Source organism: Halyomorpha halys, unplaced genomic scaffold (assembly GCF_000696795.3).
Source record: "Halyomorpha halys isolate HHAL.00 unplaced genomic scaffold, Hhal_1.1 Scaffold361.1, whole genome shotgun sequence".
Taxonomy (NCBI): Eukaryota; Metazoa; Arthropoda; class Insecta; order Hemiptera; family Pentatomidae; genus Halyomorpha; species Halyomorpha halys.
Genome location: NW_027108072.1, coordinates 462636 through 483802, shown reverse-complemented (window position 1 = coordinate 483802; position 21167 = coordinate 462636). Strand labels below are relative to the sequence as shown.

At 28.5% G+C, this 21167-nt stretch overlaps 1 protein-coding gene and 1 long non-coding RNA gene across 4 annotated transcripts in view; one reads left to right on the top strand and one right to left on the bottom strand.

Annotated features, from left to right (window-relative positions):
- The window catches only part of Fas2 (fasciclin 2), a 64756-nt gene that overhangs the window by 24247 nt on the left and 19342 nt on the right, over nucleotides 1–21167 (top strand). For 2 of the 3 annotated variants that reach the window (XM_014422165.3, XM_067046472.1), the window contains exons 6-12: nucleotides 547–944; nucleotides 3068–3233; nucleotides 4381–4605; nucleotides 6650–6791; nucleotides 6869–6997; nucleotides 7869–8140; nucleotides 9570–9759. In XM_014422165.3, the coding sequence (XP_014277651.1) occupies nucleotides 547–944; nucleotides 3068–3233; nucleotides 4381–4605; nucleotides 6650–6791; nucleotides 6869–6997; nucleotides 7869–8140; nucleotides 9570–9759 (1522 nt within the window). Of the gene's footprint in view, nucleotides 1–546; nucleotides 945–3067; nucleotides 3234–4380; nucleotides 4606–6649; nucleotides 6792–6868; nucleotides 6998–7868; nucleotides 8141–9569; nucleotides 9760–15548; nucleotides 19494–21167 lie in introns of those variants that run through there. The other variant, XM_014422166.3, reaches the window with a different exon arrangement.
- On the bottom strand, nucleotides 5640–13873 carry LOC136795543 (uncharacterized). The gene is made up of 3 exons (XR_010843168.1): nucleotides 13737–13873; nucleotides 13309–13407; nucleotides 5640–5701 (listed from the first exon to the last, which is right to left on the bottom strand). It is a non-coding gene; the product is annotated as an uncharacterized lncRNA (long non-coding RNA).

Sequence of the window (21167 nt, the reverse complement as noted above, 5' to 3'; positions counted from 1 at the left end):
TAAGTTGTTAATAGTAGTAGTATATATATGCTTATTCCTAACTTATGATCTAACCTAAAAATAAAATACACAAAATCGTATATCCTTGACCAAAAGTGAACAATGTCACATACAAATTTGCACTTGTGACAGAGAGAGAAAGATCACTTCCAAATTCACAGTTTTTCATCTCAGCTATCAGAAAACCAACAACACACCAGACTCCAAATCAATGTCCATCAATTAAAACATTAAAAAATGTATGACGTATCTCTCCCTCGCTGCTCGCAAACTTATGTGCATGCACTACCATCACCAATTCTTTTGTCTCGTCCATTACAATAGATTTTAGACAACCACATTTTTGATTTCCCTGTGGACTTTATGCCACAATGATTGTTCATAATGATTCATTTAAAGAATGTTCTGGTAACAATGAATATTTTTCTTTTATAAACTTATTGTTTTTCTGTCTCATCTTTTCAATTATCTTTATTTGAAATTTAACTATATTTTCTTGCTATATTGTGCTATCAGAAAATTTTCTAACAGAAGAAAAATGTCTAGGTCCACACTCCACCAAAAATGATCGGCGACATGATGACAAAATTGGAGGCTGTAGAAGGTGAGGCAACTTCAATGGCTTGCCAAGCTGACGGAAAGCCTCCTCCAACTTACACTTGGATCAAGGCTTCAACTGGCAAGAACCTGGCCACCTTCTCGGATAGATTTGGCGTCAATGAAATCACTGGACAACTTTCCATATTAAAGGTTTCCAGGGAGGACAATGGCGATTTCAAATGTATTGCTAACAACGGTGCTGGAATGGTTGAACAAAATGTCCATCTGACTGTTATTGTTAAACCTCAAATCGTAGAATTGAACAACATGTCATTGAGCACTGGCAAAGAGGCAGTCATCGAGTGTAGAGCGACTGGTAATCCTCCTCCTGTCATCTCTTTCAGGTATGTTACGTATCTCCTGTATTATGGATTATAACAGCAAAGTGTTTCACTTTCAGAAAAATAATTTAAAAAGCCTGAAAACTCAAAAAATTTCTATAATTAGAAAGAGGTGTAAATTATGATCTAAGCTGAATGGAATTCACATAACTAACTCAGCGAAGAATTGTCTTTAATTCAATTAAATTAATTTATTCAGTTAAACATTAAGTGAGCTAATCTAGTAAATTTCCAATCAAACTCTCAATCAAGACTAAGTCCAAATCTTCAATCCACAAAAATCATACTATTTATTTTTCCAGCTTAAAATATACAGGAGAATAAATTTTATTTTTAATTATTAAATAAATCAAAACTTGTATCCATTTTTGTCTCAACACTTTTTATTTTTCACCAGCCCAACGTTTCGGCCATTTTAGCCATCCTCAAGGACATATTCAATTATAAATTCTTCCTCACATTAAATTTAGAATTACTTTTGCAGGCTATTCTGCCTAGGTCATTCAATAATTATTATTATTTATTTATATTATTAATAAGTTACAAACCTATTTAAAAAGTCAATTATTAGAGAGTCATATTTATTATTAATAAGCTTACCTAAGCTTAATTTTAGTTACCTATGTTTTTTTAATTTAAAATCATAAATATCTAATTCTTCTTATATAAAATTATCCACATAAAATCACTACCATATACACAAACCATTTAATCACAAACCAGATAAATGGTTTCTGTATATGGTAGTGATTTTGTGTGGATAATTTTATATAAGAAGAATTAGATATTTATGATTTTAAATTTTTAAAAAAATAGGTAACTAAACTTAAGCTTAGGTAAGCTTATTAATAATAAATATGACTCTCTAATAATTGACTTTTTAAATAGGTTTGTAACTTATAATTAATGAATGACCTAGGCAGAATAGCCTGCAAAAGTAATTATAAATTTAATTTGAGAAAGAATTTATAATTGAAGATGTCCTTGAGGATGTCTGAAATGGCCGAAACGTTGGAGTGTTGAAAAATAAAGTGTTGAGACAAAAAAGGATACAAGTTTTGATTTATTTAATAAATAATTACTTTGTCTCAAGAAATTGAAATTTATTTTTACTGTTCAGAATTGATAAATTAGATATAATTCTCAATTCAATAGATACATTTCATATTACCTTTTTATATTAATAACTTCTGGTTTCTCTATACCTTAGAATGTTCATTATGCATACGTGTTCCTAAAAAAAATTTATAAAATGCTATCTATGTATAATCCTTGTGAAGGTAAATACATATATTATTTCTCTATACATACATAATTATGTATATTTTAAGTTTATATTAGCTTAAACCTACATATTATCGCTTAAGATGTGATTGGTATTGGTATTCGGTGGGAGGAACAAGTCCGGCAAGTGGGCCTCATGGTCCTTTTTGCCAACCCCTGGTGGCCACCAGAGTTGTCGTTGTGTACTAACCAAGGTGGGAGTGTCAAGATTCATTTTTTTGTACCACCAAAAAATAAATATTAACTACACCACGTGGGAATCAAACCCACAGCGTTCCGAACCAAGCGCTCTGGGACCTACGCCCCAACTTGCATGGCCGTCACGGCCCTCTTAAGATGTGATACCTAGTAACATAAAAAAAATCAACAATACAATTTTAATACTTTAAAAAATCTTCTAAAGACATCTCATCTCAACCATCCTTTTGTAGGATTCTTATATGAATTTTTCTAGCTTTGACAATTCTTTAAATATATCCTAGAATGAAGAATTCATTTTTTTTAATTTGATAAAGCTTTTTTTAGATTTATGAGGTAGCCAAGCTTAAATGACATTATTTTACTATATTAAAAGTGATTATATTTTTATATAATCTATGCCTATATTTTTTTTTTTTTAATTTTTCTTTCTCGTATTTATTCTTTTGTAAGCCAATATCAGTTGTAGTATGTAGCATTATATTCTTGTATTGTCTATTGTAGAGCTAAAAACAACCCACATTATACCAAAAATGAGGAAATCCCATTAATAAATTAAGATATTTATCTATCTATCTGTAGTCCATTATTGTTAAAATCCTTAGATAATTAAAATTAATATAAGTTCTAATTTTCACCATCAGAAAACTCAGCTCACCCAAAAAGATGATTAACGGTCTCCAACCAGATGATGAAAGGATATCAGTACAGCTGCAAGAAAGGGAAAAGGGACAGAAGGCTGGTGTTTTGACGATCTCCTCGCTAGAAAGACCTGATGATGGACTCTATGCTTGTATCGCATCGAACAAGGTACATTATTAAGATTATCTCAACAATTATGAAATATTATTTATTTATCCACCTTCCCATGTCTTCTGGCCATATAGGTGTTTACAGCAGTAGTATATTATATATTACTGTATAACAACATACTACTGCTAATGAAACAGTATATGTCTAACCATGAGCAGGGCACGCTTCATTTTCTGAGGATGGCTCCCATCTTCTGGCAGTCCTTCTTGTATTAATCCTCTTCTAGTCCTTTGGGCTCCAAGGTTGTAATAGGCTGGATCCACTGCCATCTTTCAGCCGTAAATTCACTCCTTACACCTCAGGAAATTTACTCATTCACCAATCAAGGAAACCCCCTCAATGAAGACATAAATTACCATGGTTTTCATTGTCATGGACCTTATAGTCTGGAGTACAATGCAGATTGTGACCACATGCTTGTGAAACGTAGTAGTCCAAGAGGATCCATTTCAACAGTAGTTTTAATTGTACGGTTGAGAAGTATTTTCTTAGTATGGTCCCTTTCAGGGTTGTCACCCATCATTGGCTCCATTTCTCAATTATATCTGCCTAGATTATATTCTTCCATTTGTTGGAGTTTTCATCAGTAATTTTGCCAAAACAATGATGAAATGTTTTTCGGCTGCTATTGACCTCCTTATTTCTTTATATTTCAGTATCATATTGTTTAGAAGTGAATGGCTGTCAAAATCTTCAAGTTTAAATCCAACCGGTTACCATGAAATCAAGATTAAACAAAAAAAAAATCAAAAATTTCATGTAATACTTGTTTTGAATTCTTCTAAACATTAATTTATATTTTTTAATTGATTAAATCATAACAAACCACTATGAAGGATAACAGATAAACATTATTTTATTTTACATTAATTATTTATAATCATTGATATGAGAGAATTATATAATTTCAATCTGTATTTTGTAATTAATAAATTATAAATTCAATTAATATTTTTTATTCAAGTTAATTTTATTTTAGTCATATTTGTTTAAAAATTTGTTTATTGCTATTTTGAGTGTTGATTCTAGAAATATGTCTGATAGGAGATATTTCATTTTATATCTATTAAATCTCTGTTCCAATCTTTTTGTAAACATGTCTCCTCTAATCCAGATTATTGTGTTATTTTGAAAATTGTTTTAGGGTGGTGAAGATATTAAGAATGCCCATTTGACTGTGGAGTTTGCTCCTTCTTTTGAAGTCACGCCAATGAAGGAAGCTTGGTCTTGGGACCGAAGGCCTGTAAATCTTACCTGTATCGCTGAGTCAATCCCAAATGCCACCATCACCTGGTTCTTGAACAACAGGCCTATCGAAAAAGACAGCAGCTTTCTCAAGATCGGCAATGGGCCTATCAGCAACTTGCTTGTGAGTATCTGCCATATTTAATCTTAACTTTATTAATGCTTTGAATTGAAGTAATATAACTTTGTTTGTTATATAATATGCTATCATGAAATAATTTCACTCTTAAATTAGATAAAACCAAAAGTTTGTTATGACAAAGAGTAGTATTTTTATATTGAAAAAATCCTGAAAATTAAAAAAAAATTTAAATATGAAACAACATAAATTATTATTCTCTATTTAATTTAAATGTAATAAAAATAAAAAACATTTTAGTAATAGGCACACTTAATGAAAAGATTTTCTGCTGTTGAAGGCAGTAGATTGTAATATTCCTAGTGGAAAAATGGATGAAAACTGAATTAGTCTAGTCATACTTAAAACTGGTTGTAATTAAACTTAAATAATCATTTATGAGGCGTACTTGAACTAGATTATCTTATGGTTTGCCTGTTGAACTTTATTATGAGAATGACTTCTGGCAGTCACAAAAACTGAAAAAGTATAAAGAGGGTCTGGAATTAAGACCTCATTACTATTGATATGAATTATAATGTATTTTGATGAATAAATATATTACAAGATTAACAAAAATTTGTAAATATGGCAAACTAGATTTCCTTACTTTTGTGTGTTAGTATTAACTTACATTAATCTTATAATAACTATTACATTAATCTAAGTAATAGTTATTGTTAATGAACTAATTTATTTATACTGAAATTCACCTTTCGTATAAGGAAGAAACACCTGAGAAAAACATTTCAGCTTTTCGATCCGTGATGCTTTAGCTCAAAATCAGGCTTCTGGTCTGGAATAGCAACTCTGCAAGATCCAAAAAAAACTTGTTTTTCTTTATAGTGTAATACCAAAGCAGCTATGTGTGGCTGGCTATAGGTGTAACTATTTTAATGAAACTTGCCAAACGTCTTCTCCTTAACTTTTCATAAATAGAATGAGTTGGTGAGAAAAAGTTGTGATGAAAAAAAAACCATTTGAAAGTTAATGAAATCACCCTCAAAGATGAAAAAATAATAACTATTTATTTATTTTCTGCCGACGTTCTGACCTATGTTGTAGTTCATCAGGGATGTAAGGTGGAAGTGTAAACAGAGACCTAAAAAAATAAAAACAAATAATTTTTATGGAAGATCGACAATTAAATGGGGTCAAAATAAATAAAGAATGTCAATTAGGAATTTAAAAAAATTGTATAGTGAAGTTTAAAATTAAATAAGGATAACAATAGGTTTCAGACAATTAAAGGAAATGGAAATAATAATAGATAAAAAATAAATATATAGATACAGACATACAAGAGATGGAAAAAAGGAATAAGAGTAAAATCAAGAATAAAGAGAGATAATGAATAAGATAGGAATCATACCTGTCACTAGATGGCAAGCAGCCAAGGAATATACGTAATAGGGGGGAGAAATATTGAGAATAAAAACGTAAAAGCTTATACAATAGAAAAAAAAAAAGAAGAAGAAATAAAATTATAAGAATGAATACAATAAGAGAGGGAGTGGTAGGGCGGTTGACGGTTAAAATATGCTACATTTGAAAATAATGTTGAAGTAAAGAATATTAAGAAATCAAAGAAATATTTCAAAAATTTAATTTAAAATGATAATATACGTAATAGGGGGGAGAAATATTGAGAAAAAAATGTAAAAGCTTATACAATACAAAAAAAAAAAAGAAGAAGAAATAATATTATAAGAATGAATACAATAAATATAATATGTTGAAGAAAATAAAATATACAAAATTAAATAGAGGTACAAAAGTGTATAAATTATGAAATAATTTGATTTTAATCGAGAACAACTTACCAATAGGCTTACTTATCAAACCTCTTGCTCTAATACCACCAATTCTTAATGATACCATTATTAGGGAATAAAAAGCTAATGCAGTAAGGAATGTCATATGAGTGAACACCCCAGATATTTTTTACTTTAATTAAGATGTTATATTATTTCAGTTATTAACTTTTTTTTCATCAATTAAGAAACATCTGTTTCTGTTCAGTATATATTATCTGAATCAATACCTACAGGTGACACCGACAGATAGAGCTTTCTACGGTGCCTACAAATGCCTGGCGAAGAACATTCATGGTGACAAATACCATGAGATTATTCTTAGGGAAGCAAGTGTACCATCGGCAGTAATCAGTGCCAAAATTGAAGTTATCACTGGTTAGTAAAATAAAAGTTAAAATTTTAATAAGTAATGATAATACAATGAAATAATAATTATTATTATTGTTCTACAGCAACTACAATCACATTCAGTTTCACAAGGCCAAGCAGTACAGGAGGAAGGCCAATTTCTGCTTATGTCGTCCAGTATAAAAATATTTCTACTGGATGGAATGATGCAAAGGTTAAAACTTGGGCAGTAGGTGAGTTATGATATAGAATAATAATAACTAATGAGTTTTATTTTTGTTATTAATTATTCTTGAAGCTCTTAAAGAAAACTTAAGTAATAAGATGGTAAGCAGCTAATATAGTAAAATAATATTATTGTGTTGAAATAGAATTACCATCTTTCCTAAACATTGGTTGAGTTTTTTTTTATCACTTTGTCTCCACTTACATGAGGGTTTAACCTATATTTAAATATTCGAACTGCTTAGCTCGCGCCTTCTATCCAAAAACTTAAAAATTAGAATTTACAAAACTATTATCCCTCCAAAAAAGGATGAATTAATGGAAGAATTTAGAGAACTACACAACACTGAATTAAGGGACTTACACTCATAGATCAGTCTTTTGTAGTAAGTTGGGATGTCAGCATGTTAAATTTATTTCTTATTAGTAGCTTAATTTTTACTCCCTCACATTTTTCCATTAAAATTATTTTCAAATTTATTGAGATGTTGAGGTGAAAAAACTTCCATTTAGAATATTATCACTATTCTATGTTTGTTCTACTACATTTTGGGGTTCCCTGTATTCATGTACTAACCTAACATACCTCATTTTGTCAATTTCATCTATTTATTTTTTAAATATTGTCATATATACACATAAATTAAAATTTATAACATAAATTATTTAAACACAACATTACTTATAACATACAATTATTTAAAAAATGTCTATCACTGAGATATTCAACTCTGTAGCTATGTACGAGGATTTTACATAATAATTAAAATAACACAAATTATTTCATTAGCTTATTTTTAAAAAATAAATATATGAAGGATTCTGAATTTTTTTTTAAAATTGATGATGTTTTATTCCAACTTTGTTCCTTCTGTTCAGGTAACTCTTATATATTGGAAAACTTGAAGCCTCAAGATCAATATTCCTTCAGATTCGCTGCCCAGAATGAAGTAGGTCTAGGACCTTGGGGTGCTGATATTCAGCGCACAATGCCTAAAAGATCTTCTCCGGAAGAGCCTATCATCTTGAACGATGTTCCTCCTACTGAGGAGTTCATCACTTCTAATTTCCCAAACAAATTCGACCTCAGGTGGAAGAAACCGGCTGATAATGGCGAATATATTGATGAATACCAGATCAAATCTTGTGTGGTATGTTTTTTTTTTTACTTATATTAATATATTCATATCTTTCCAATCAAAGTTCCTTAGATTATGAGCAATGGCTTGAATTCTTATAAAAAGAAGTTTTTATATAATAAACAACCTTAAAAATGGGGAAAAACTAATTTTAATAAGTGAAAAGTGTGTAATGAAATATCCCAAATGTGTAATTATTTTCTACTTTATAATTGCATTAAAAAACAAAACAAGGAAAAACAACAAGCAAAAAAAAAAGTTTCTTTTCTAAATAGATAATAATAATGTGAACCGCTAAAACTCACGAAGGGTCAAGAGTTTATTACCTTTTAAGGAAGCACTGCTTTTGGAAGGATTATACAAGGATATAATTTTTCCAAGATCACGCTCAACCATCAGATTTTTCCCAATTAAGGGTACCCATTTTATAGAGGCTCGATGAGCAGTAGGACTCCCAAGCCTACAGGATTAACTCACAACTACAGTAACAGAATAAAAAATGATCTTACATAGCTGGATTCAACCTGGGTCTTTAGAGTTAGTAGCACAGTGCCTTACTGCTGAGCCACCCTCTCTCTAAATCCATAATAATAGATATTATAAACAACCTAAGGAATTATAAGTAAAGTTGTTTATTTAACAAAAAAAGAAGAGCAAAACAGCATTTATTTAAAATACGAAAAAAATCATTCGAAAATAACGTTTGAAGTTTTTATCAAAAAAACATGAAGACTCTGGTAGCGGCAGCATTTCTCAGATCTTTAAAATGTCTGCTTCCAATTGAAACGTTCAGTGTATTTGAAAACTGGAAAAACACATTGGATTTAAGTTTTTTCTTCGTCACTCATCAAATATTTTAAATTTTTGGATTTCAAATTTTAAGAAAAATAAGTTCAGAAATATTTAATCTATTTTGTATCAATTTACTTATCATAACAGGATGCAGGGTAGCTCACAGTCTAAGACGCTGTGCTACTAACTCCTAAAACCCCTGTTCAAATCCACATGTTCTAAAAACAGTGCTTTCTTACAAAGTAGTGAACCCCTGACCTTACATTATAATTATTATTAATTCATTTGAGAAGATGATCGGAGGGTGCGGTCTGCAAAGAAACAACATAAATAAACAAAAAAATATTCATTTATGCCGACGTTTCGACCTCATTTTCAGGTCTTCATCAGGGCTATAAAAACAAAATGACTAAAGATTATTTATGTTGTTTCTTTGCTGACCACACCCTACCTACACCTCATTATAATTATTATTACTCATCATGACGAAAAAGTGCATATTTTTGATTTAAAATCAAAATTCTCTGAGAAAAAGCAGCAATATCAAAGAGGTCGGGAAATTTTCCTATGTTTCATGCCCTAACGCCTTAGTTAACTAAAATAATAAACTTTAGAAAATTAACTATTCTTAAATAATTTTTTTTTTCAGGTTACAAGAGAAAACAATGCCTGGGTCAACATAGATTCTGATTGCAAAGAACAAGATTTGAAGAGCACCGAACTCACGTCATATACTATTGTAGATCTTCAACCAGACACATTTTACAAAATTGAACTTCGAGCCCATAACGCTATTGGCTACAGCATTCCAGGAGAGATTTATCTCAGGACAATTCGAGGTGAGTCTTTTTAAATCTCTATTTCGCTTTTACCTTGGCTGTTCTTTTTCTAATCTAGATCTTTGAACCATATTATTTTGAATTTGTTTTTTCTTGAGAGCTCTGTCTTAAAGAATCGATCTTAGAAAAAGATTTTCATCATGAAAATGTCATTACATCATTCCTATGTCTGTGTTACCAGTGAATACAGGATTAAGTCTAAAAATCGGATTGCCAAGAAAATAGAATTGAAATTTTGAAATTAAAGTTTTTAAGTTCTAGGCCATGATTCATTAGTGCCCTTTCTTATATTAGCCATATTACTGGGTCCATGACTCTAAGAAAGAGAAAATAATTAGGTATGAAAAACATTATTTAAAATATAAGAAATTGAACTTACCCTGCTATTCACATGCAGTAGTGAATCTTGTGGGGCCCTGGGCAATAAGATATTGTGAAGCCTCTTTGATTAGTGTTTGTAAAAAAAAGGTTTATTGGCCATTTCTAAGATGACAGTTACCTTAACAGTTCCAGTCACTACAATTAATTAAACTATGACATTTAATGTTATGTAGTACTATCGCACTATCAGATTTTGCCTGATAGTTGACAGTAATTGTCACAACCAGGATTAACTGCCATATGCAGACATTTTGGCTATGAACTGTCACATTTTATAACCTCATATATATTTTTTGTTGTATTTAGTAATTAGTTTTTATCATTCCTTCACCTAGTTAAACTGTGAGTGAGGTTTAGTTTAGTATCAACATGTAAACAAGCATTATGATACTGCTACACTATTGTGACAAAACCACCGTGACAGAAAACTGTCACTGTGGAACAGGGCCATTAAATACAAATCTAAATTTAAAGCATATTGCTTAATATAAATCAGACCTTTTGGGAAGTTACAGCTTTATAAATCAAACATTACTAGTTTGATGTCATTAAGTACCAGTTGCGCCATCACAGTTACAAAACTATAGTTAGTGAAATCTCGGATAAACTCAATAATTATTTGTTGCACCAGAAAAGTTAACCTTCAAATCTGGCGGTAAACTTCACCAGCCAAAGATAGCCAGTTAAACTGAGATTTAGTGGAAATCTACCTTTAAGTAAGTAATCCCATACAAGGAACCTTCCATAGTTCCAGTTGGATCTGTTATCTAGGGAAGATGCATTGTATTATTCCGTTTCTGTTCTAAATCAATAAAATGGATATGATTGAGATAGATGATTTGATAGATGAAAAAGACCTCAAATAATTAGTTGCGTTAGGAAAAAATAATTTCAATATTTGTTCTAATAAATTATGATTCATTGATAAAAAAAACACTATCTACCAACAATTATCTCAGGTTTGTGGTAATCTGGTTAGCAAAACTTCAGACCAGAAACAGGTCGCTAAGTTACCAGAGTTTTAGTAAATTTTTGGAAAAATCGTTATTTTACCAGAGGTTGGTACAACCGGCCCTAAAAAGTTTTTAATATTCGTTTATATATAAAATTCAATCATTATGGTCCTTATTATTTTGTTTTTATCTACATTATTCAATGATATTACTTTATTAGTTAGTACACAAATGATTTTAATTTTTAACTAATCTGTGGGAAGATGTATTTTTAAAAAAAGATAGCTTCCTCATTGATTGATGATAATATCACCAACACACATTCATTTCAAAATAAAACCCTAACTTTTTTTTTTGTCAGATGTTCCCCTGCTCAAGTAAAGAAGAAATATTATAAATAAAACTTAGTGCTGGCAATTCTCCTGACCATAAAATACCCGCTCAGTGCCTTGAAAATACCTGTTTTCCCCGACAATTACCAGCCACTTTACCTGCTCTAGGAGAATCATTATGACTGTTGCTGTATAATTGTTACAGTCATGATTGACTGTCAAACTAGCTCTGGCATGGTAGTTGATAGTTCAAATAATGTCAGTGAAGAAACTTTCACGTTAACTATCACATTTATACGCCTTATCAGTGAACTATTGTATAGTTTCTGTTATTGTGACAAAAGTGTTGACCATTACCATGGTTTAGTTATTTGATAGTTACAATCATGACATAATTCATTGTCATGATAGTTTTACAGTCATGACAGTAATCAGCATTGAGTATGGCATGATCATTCATATTACAAGTAACAGTTGTCTATTCCCCCATAAACTTAATACTTAATACTGTCAGCCCCGAGCCTAAAAATAATCAGCCTTGTGCCCCAAATATAAATCTGATCCAGGCCCCAAATATAAATCCAACCCCGACCCCAAAAACAAATCAGCCCAAGGCCCAAAAATTATATTCATCCCATGCCTCAAAAATAAATCAATTCCAGACCTCAAAAAGAAATTTCTATATCTAAAATTCAATATATAAGGAAAAATAGTAACTTGTTGGTAATAGAAAAAGACTCTAATGATTAAATAAAAAAATAGTTTAAGGACTAGTGCGACACTACCTATATATCAACACGACCTATATGTAACATAAATCCATTTTATCCAAAACATGCGAATACCCGACAATCACCCGCTAAAGTGAAAAATACCTGCAAATCGGGTAAATACCCGCAAATCAGCAGCACTGATTATAACATATGGTATAGTGTTAATTATGAAATTTAAAACATATGGTGATGATTTTAAGAAAAATATTGTATCATTAAAATCAGAATAATATTGTGATTTTATTGAAAGCATTAAAGAAATGATTATTTGTATAACTGAAGTTTCAAATTCAGATTATAATTAAATTAATTTTTATTTTAAATTTAAGAAAACTGTTTTTCCTTTAAAAATTTTGGAAAAACAAAAGTATGCTGTTTAATAACATTTCAAGTTTTGATTGACTTACTAAGTTTTGGTACTCTCATCGAAAATTTATTATCATCAAAAAATGAATATTTTAGTCCTTAACATGGAAGTAATATTCTAAAACCACTTTATACTTTTTGTTTTGCTATATCATCATAAAAACATATGTTGGATTTAGTTTAAAATTATATTAATCAATTTTAAAAATGTCATTTGGAATAATAGTCCCTCTTTTATTGAAAGTGGTTTTAATGAAACCTGTAGCAACCTTAGGAGGACCATTCATTCTGCTTTATTTCCTAGTTTTATTATTGAAACGGATTATGCATACTGGATGTAAACATTATTACAATGACCATATTTCAAAATCCTCTGAGAAACCTCCATTTCAAAATGCTGATTCTAAATCCTACAAGAACACTTCATGTCAAAGTGCTGATTCAGAATGTCCTGAGAACACTAAATTTCTAAGTGCTGATTCAAAATCCTCTAGGAACACTTCATTGGAAAATGATTCAAAATTCTCTAGGAAAAGTAAATTTCAAAATACTGATTCGGAATGCCCTAAGAAAAATAAATTTCAAAATTCTCATTCGAAATCCTCTAGCAACACTTCCATCAAGTCGCAAAACAGTATTTCTTTACTTCAAAAGATGGAATAAAGTATTCTTAAGTTTTTTATATTTATTTTTTACTAAATGTAATTTATCATTTTGTTTTTGTAGTTAATTGAGATTTATTACCCTCGTAAACTGCTGAAATTTACTTTCTTGATTGAGAAATCATCTTCAATTATTCTTGTATAACTACTATTTCTTTTTCATCTTAACCATAATGAATACCTGCAACATAGGTTAGATTGTTATCAATCTTTAAAGCGTGATTCGCTATACATGTTAATCCCCAAATTAACAATTTTTAGAATTTAGATTTGATATTCGCTCAGTTATAACAGTGAACGATAAACCAGTGACATGTGGTCTATCTTTTTAGGGTAGTGTTGTCTAACCTTTACCAGCAAACCTAATTCAGGAATTCCTAACAAGTTGGGGTAATTTTTTAATTTTTTAAAATTTCACTGGGTATTTTTTTGATCTAGCGCATTCTGAAGAGATGGTTGCCAAAAATCCCCCAACCATTTTTAATTGTTGATGTGGGAAATTATACAAACCTAAATAACAAAATCGTTTCATGATTCCCTATAAGAATCCGTCATCACAATTAAGGCATTTATTTGTTGAGGCTTCATCTTTGTGGCAGCCATTTTAGTATCATCGGTGAATTTTGAAACTGAAATAATGATAATCCATAATTACAGGAAATTAGATTATAAACAATGTTGATCTTTAGATTTGTTCTATTTAGTGCAGTTTACACTCAAATTGTCAAAAACCTTAAAAGATTTGATGTAGTTGTTAGCTTTTTACACCTTCAAGACGAAAAAAGAATTGAATTTATCTTAAAATTTCATTTTCTACTACAATGTGTAAACAAAAGTACATTTAAAATTTCATAGTTAAATGTCCCAAAGAAGAAATGGAAAAGATTCAAAATGAACATTGCCATAGGAAAACTACATTGCACTGTAATGACAAAATTTCAAAAACTGTAGAAGTATTAGGAGTGAGCATGTGTGACAATGAAATATCCTAAATGTTTAATTACTTTCTACTTTATACTTGCATTAAAAATGAAAAAAAATTACTAACAGTAAAATCAACAAGGAAAAAAAATTTCTTTTCTAAATTTATAATAATAATATGAACCACTAAAACTCATGAAGAATCAGGAATTTATTACTTTGTAAGAAAGCACTGCTTTTGGAACAATTATAAAAGGATGTAATTTTTCCAGACTTTTCCCCAATTAAGGGTACCCACTTTATAGAGGCTCGATGGGTCCCAGTAGGACTCCCAAACCTACAGGGTTAACTCACAACTACAGTAGCTCAATTCAAACCTGGGTCTTTGGAATTAGTAGCACAGTGCCTTACCACTGAGACACCCCCTCCCTAAATCCATAATAATAGGTATTATAAATAACTAGTTGTTTATTTAACAAAAAAAAGAAAAGTAAAACAGCATTTATTTAAAATTTTAAAATAACTATAAAAACTATTTTTTGAAGTTTTTATCCAAAAAACACGAAGACTTTGGTAGCGGCATTATTACTTAGATCTCAAAAATTTCTGTTTCCGAATGAATCGTTCAATGCATTTGAAAACTGCTAAAACACCTAAGATAAAAGTTTTTTTATTTACATCTTCACTTAACCATAACAAAAGATGTTACATTCCACTGTTATGACAACTAAAAATTAATCAAAATTTCAAAAATGGTAGAAGTTATGGGAGTGAGAATGTATAAAGTGAAACTCTGTATATTTTTTAATGCCATGTGGTTGGGTATTGAATTATGAATTGGTAACAGTTATAAATTTTATGTTCCATATAGCTTTAATAATTCTTTGATTTTTTTTTTTTTACAGAATTTTAAACCTTTTGCATTTTATTTCTTTATAATTATTTTAAGTTAGTGATTCATCGAAGAATAATTCAAGCTTAGCCTAACATGGTGTGGTCAAATGGGAAGGCAAATAACCAAAACAGCACCACATTAATGTTTTTTTTAGCTTAGTAGGCACATGAATATTTATGCTTTGAGGTTTAAGTGCACAAAAGCTCTCATTTCTTCAACATTCCAGTTGAGCAATTTTTTTTATTATTATACATACATTACTTGAGATAATTTAGATAATATAATATGCTTTTATATATTTTTGGATAAATTTTATTTGTTACATTTAAGTTATTAATCTCACTCTCTAGATTTGTTTATTTCATATTTATAATGATACACTTGAATTGATTCAGTATAAATTAGGATGATTTCCACAATTTTGAAATATGAAAGGTTCGGCCTAAAGTGGAAATAATTATGAAACTTTCTTCTTTTTTTTTTTTTTAAATTGAATTTTCCTCTAGATGGGATGCAGCCAGCAATCTACCCTGGTGTCCAGTCTTCTTCGACATCAACAGCCTCGTCCACTTTACACAAATTTTCATACTTGGCAATTCTTATGTCAATCATGATTATTTTCATTAAAAAGTTTTAGTCATTTAGTGGATATTTAACTAAAAATAGAATAATCATTTAGTGTTGATAAAATTTAGTTTTTACGGTTATTTTTCACCGACTGGATATAAATTATGAATCCATTATATTTTAAGCCAGATCATAATATTTTTATCGGTATTATTTAAACATTTTTTTCTTTCTCTATATTTTTATTATTGAAGTTTGTGTAGTTTAGTTTATTTCTACTTTTCTATAATTTCAAATATTTTATCATAATAAACTTTTTTTTTTTTGGAAAATTCTTCAGTTTTTCTGAATCTGTTAGGACAAGACATGAATATATATAGAGAAGTTTCCTATAAATTATGGGTACTATAGGATGTGTATTTCCAAATAGTATAATTTTAATTTTTTAAGTTGTGATATAAGATTTAAGTAACATTTATTTATATCCTTGTGTAAAAAGTAGGTTCAATGTAATTTTTTATAAAACAATGTCATATCAAGTTCTCAATCAGTTTGGAAGTGGGTTGGTTTAAGTTCTAGAAGTGATTATAAAATAAAAAATCCCATTTTTTTAGTTTCATCTCTGATATCATGGCTAGACTTATGTTTTAGAATTAACGATTTCCATTATAAACCTAATATTTCCAAAGGATCAGAAAATATTCAATTTTAGTCGATTTAACTGGATAATTGAAAGATTTATGTAAAACATTAATATTGATCATACACAGAAGCAGGTGATCCGTTCTTATTATTATTTTATTTTATTTTTTATGCTATACTAAGTTTTAGTTAATTGTACACTAATCTCTGTCAGTCATCATGTTTAGAAAACCTCAGTTGTAAACATTGTTAATGGTGTTTAGATCTGTTCATTTTGCTTTTTACAGTACTTTTCTACTAAAGCTTTATGCTGTGAACAGAGTTGGGCAACTATGAAACTAATAGCTAAAATTGCCATGTATACAATATTTATTTATCATTGGTTCATTCATGAACAAGGGTTGTATCCATAGCAATTTTAGTTATTAGTTTTATACCTATACCTAATTTTTGCCCATCTCTGGCTGTGAATACAAGTTTTTTTAAAATTTTTTAGCTTGAAATGTTGCTTGTTTGTGAGTTTACAGCTTATTGTTTATGAGTTTACAGCTTATTGTTTATTATGATTTAAATGTTAGAATATAAAATGTATTCATGTAGTTCTATTCAGTCATATGCAGTAACCCCATAGGCGTTTTGATTGATGATTTCCTTTATGACTTTAGTTCTAATTTTATTATTATATATTTTTTAAAAGAAATATAATGATAATTATACAAGGAAACATCTTTACTGTAAATTGTGAAAATTTAGCAGTACATGAATACGTTTATTTTCAAAAATTTACATAATTGGGTATTTTATATACAGTTTTAGGAATGAACATAATTGAAAAGTCCAGTGGAAAAAAGATGAAATCCGTTTTTTAAGATTTTGAGAAAAGCTTAATTTTAATTTCCATTTCTATGGAGTTCTTTTGAAGTACTTTTCACGATAAATCACCGTTAAAAACCCATTTTAAACCTAGGAATAAGAAAATATCATTTCTATAAGTTTTAGTAATGGTCTCATGTTTTCATTGTACAACATGTTTTCTAATACATGATATACAATCCTTGTTTTTACACTCTGCATTTGGTTTGTTGTTATTTCATGTTACTGGTTCACAAATGTCTCTGAAATCTTAATTCTGAGAAAACTTGAACCTCATTTTTATTTTTATTTAATTTTATCTGCTGGAAACTTCAACTATCTGAAAAAAAAAAAATTATAATTTTTAGTTTTAAATATTTATTTAAAAGATCATTTTTAATTAATATATATTTTTTTTATTCAAGATAGACTCAAAATAAAAATTAACAAATTGAACTTTTAACTCAAAAATGGTTGTATTTGGGCTTTTCAATTCATTTCACATATTATATGGGAAATAATAATAAATATCATTAAATCAGGGGTGAAAACATAAATATATGACTATTGCAATTAAATTATAGAAATGTTATATAATTTAAAATTAGGAAATGAAAAATTCTTACGTAATTGAACGTAACACATTCATTAGATTAAAATCTTGTCATCTAATATTAACAGTGAATTGGGGAAATTTTAACTCTATTTTTGTATGTGGACAAACGAAAATCTAGGTATTTCATCTCACAGATTATTTGTGCCTAACCAAAGGTTAAAACAGCATTGGTAACATAATAATGTGGAAAATAAAGAGGAATTAAAATGAAAGTGAAAAATTTAAGATAACATAATAAAACAGTGAAAGAAAAACTAGTTTAACTCAGTCTCTTCTAGGATATCATCAATGGATAAGTTTTCTCCTTTAAGTCAGTTTTCAGTGAAAATATTTTTTTCTGATTAAAATTTACACAGCTACATAAATGTATCTGAAATAAGCAAACCAATCAAATAATCTGATTTCATATCCTCATGAGAGGTAGATTGTTTCTAAAAATAGAGTATTTCCTGAAAATATTAAAAACAATTCCTTCGAAAGAATTTTCAAACCATTGGAAGTGATTCAAATATTTTTTTTAATTTTACAGGTTAGGAATTGTAAATTAAAATGATCTTATTTACTAAAGGATCTATGGATAAAAATTATATTAAGTGGTTCATTCATTAATATTATTCATAAAAACATTTTAAAAAGAACGGGCTGGATAACTTACATTTTTTGTCTTTTGGTATATTTTTAAAAATTCGTTTGTACAATTTTATCGAGAATCACATCTTAAAACATTTTAACATTTATCGCAATTAACCAACAAAAATTGTAAAAATAAGTTGTTAATATAAAAATATTTAATTTAAGATTCTGCCATTGTTTATAAAAATGAACAATTACTAAATTATAAGTTGTACAATTTCAAAGGAACATTATAGGGATAAAACGGAACGATTATCATGTAAATCAGTTGTGTTATTTAAAAGAAATATGAAAAACAAAAATATACTTGTTCAAAATAAGAAATCTGATGAACTTGGTGCTTCTGAATTTTTTTTTCCTGAAAAAGCATATGATTGTAGAGTAATGTCAATGGAATTTGTATTTTAATAAAATCATGACGTTAATATAAACACTTTTGATGACATAAATCTTGAAGATAGCAATTCGGATTTGACCCAGCAAAATGTTTACACTGCCCTTAAGTTATTATTTATTACAGAAGGGATAAATTCTTCTGACTATTCTTCTTTAAAGGATAAAAGTCATAGAAAAAGCAAAGAGACTGACTTTTCTTTTTTGAAGGACAAAAGTCACAGAAAAAGTAAAGAGGGACGATCCTTTGCAAGTGTTTGATACATGTTTTAAATTTTATTTTAAATTAAAACGTTGTTTTGGGGTTACTACATATGCATGGTTAAAGAATCAATTGTAAATGTAATCTAATCATTTCAGGGGTGTAAAATATAGACATGTATATGCTTAATGTTTATGATGAGTGTATATATGTATTTTCGTTAAGTTCGATTCCAATCATTTAGAATAGTTTAGAATAAATATTACTTCACCTATGTTTAATTTTTTTTTTTTTATCTTATTAATTTAAAATTATTTTTTGTAAATATATTAATGATATTGATTTTCTAACTAAATTTTCATTATCAAATATTATTAAACCATAACTAAATTAAGTAAATTATGTTTGTTTTGTTTTTTATCATTACTTATAAATGGTTAGGTTTTTATTTTTTAAAGTATTTATAATTTAAAAACCAAAATTCTTAAAAGGAATTATTTTTGAAATAAGTGAAAATATTTGTGGGTCCAAGATTATTGAGCTGTATATTTGTGTTTGAGATAATAAATATTTTATTATTATTATTAAACTTTTCATGAAGAAACCTGCTATCAAATGTTATAAAATATTATACCAATGATTTCTAATGATCATAAAAATTTTTCCATTAACAGTATTTAATCTGATTAATAATTAGTTGCTAAATAAAATTTTAACAATGTTAGGAATATGTATCTATATAGATTTATTTCATTGTTAATGAATTTATCAATTTATAATCTTAACACTTTCTTGAGACTGGTTAATATTGTTTAAATAAATAAAATGTTATCCATTTTAGTCTCAAAACATTTTTTATATCTTTATAAGTTCGACGTTTAGCCTATTTGACTATCCTCAAGGACAATCTTAATACAATTTTAGAACCAAATCATTTAAAAAACAACTTTATTCAGGCTATTCTGCCCAGGTAATTTATGAATTCACAAATTACCCTAATTAGTCAATTGTTCATATTAAATTAAAAATTAAAATTATTTATCACAGTCAACCTTCTTTGTTAAAATTTTGTTAACAAATATTGTTGTGATAAATTTTAACAAAAGAGGAAAATATTGTTGTGATAAATTTTAAAAAAGAAGGTTGACTCTGATAAATACTTTTAATTTTTAATTTAATGTGAACAATTGACTAATTATGATAATTTGTGAACTCATAAATTACCTGGACAGAATAGCCTGCATAAAGTTGTTGTTTAAATGATCTGGTTCTAAAATTGTATTAAGATTGTCCTAGAGGAATGGCCGAAACGTCAGTCTTATGAAGAAATAAAAAATGTTTTGAGACTAAAATGGATAAAATTTTATTAATTTAAAGAATTTACTAATGATTATTATTGTTATTGTTGGCATTTTCCAAGAAATCAAGATTATAGGAAAAGAACTTCTATATGTGTATTTTCTAAAAAAATCTTGACTGATTCTGGTTTTATAAAAATTATTAAAAATTCAAATTATTTGTCTTCAACCTAAAATATTTTTATGGTACGAAAGACTGAAAAATGTCATAATAAAACAAATTAATCTATGAAAGTTATCTAAAAAGATCTTTGTCTGTATAATTGATCTTTTTCAATCTGCTTAGTTGAAATTTTTTAAAAATATATTATACTGTGAAACCTCTTAGTGGACAACTCTGTATAAGAGAAATTTTATTAAGGTCCTGACCAATAAAATACAAATTATTGACCTTACTTCAAATTATTTATTTTTTTAAATTTTACATCAGTATGCTAATAATTCAAATAATAGTAAAAATTTAATGCATTCGAACTCCTTTATTATGAAACTTCTCCACTCCAGACGTGGACACCAATTTTTTTTCCATCAGTTATTTTCATTTCTCCATAATGGACAAAAAGCATCAACTCTGATGAATGATGGTCGAGACAAAATGTCACGAGAATGATTTTTTTTTTGTCTAATAACTTGGAGATTTCTCAGCTTAAGATATATGCATATACCCCTTCTTAATGGACTCCTCTGTTTAGTGGACAAGATTATCTTCCACATGTGTGTCTTTTATATCAAAGTTTCACAGTATAATAAACTGTTTCAAAAAATTACTTCATATTTTCCTGTTGAAGTGGAATGATTCAGTATTATGTCCACCTTATTGGAAATAAAGTTCAAAAATGCATTCTTGCATACTAATAGTTTT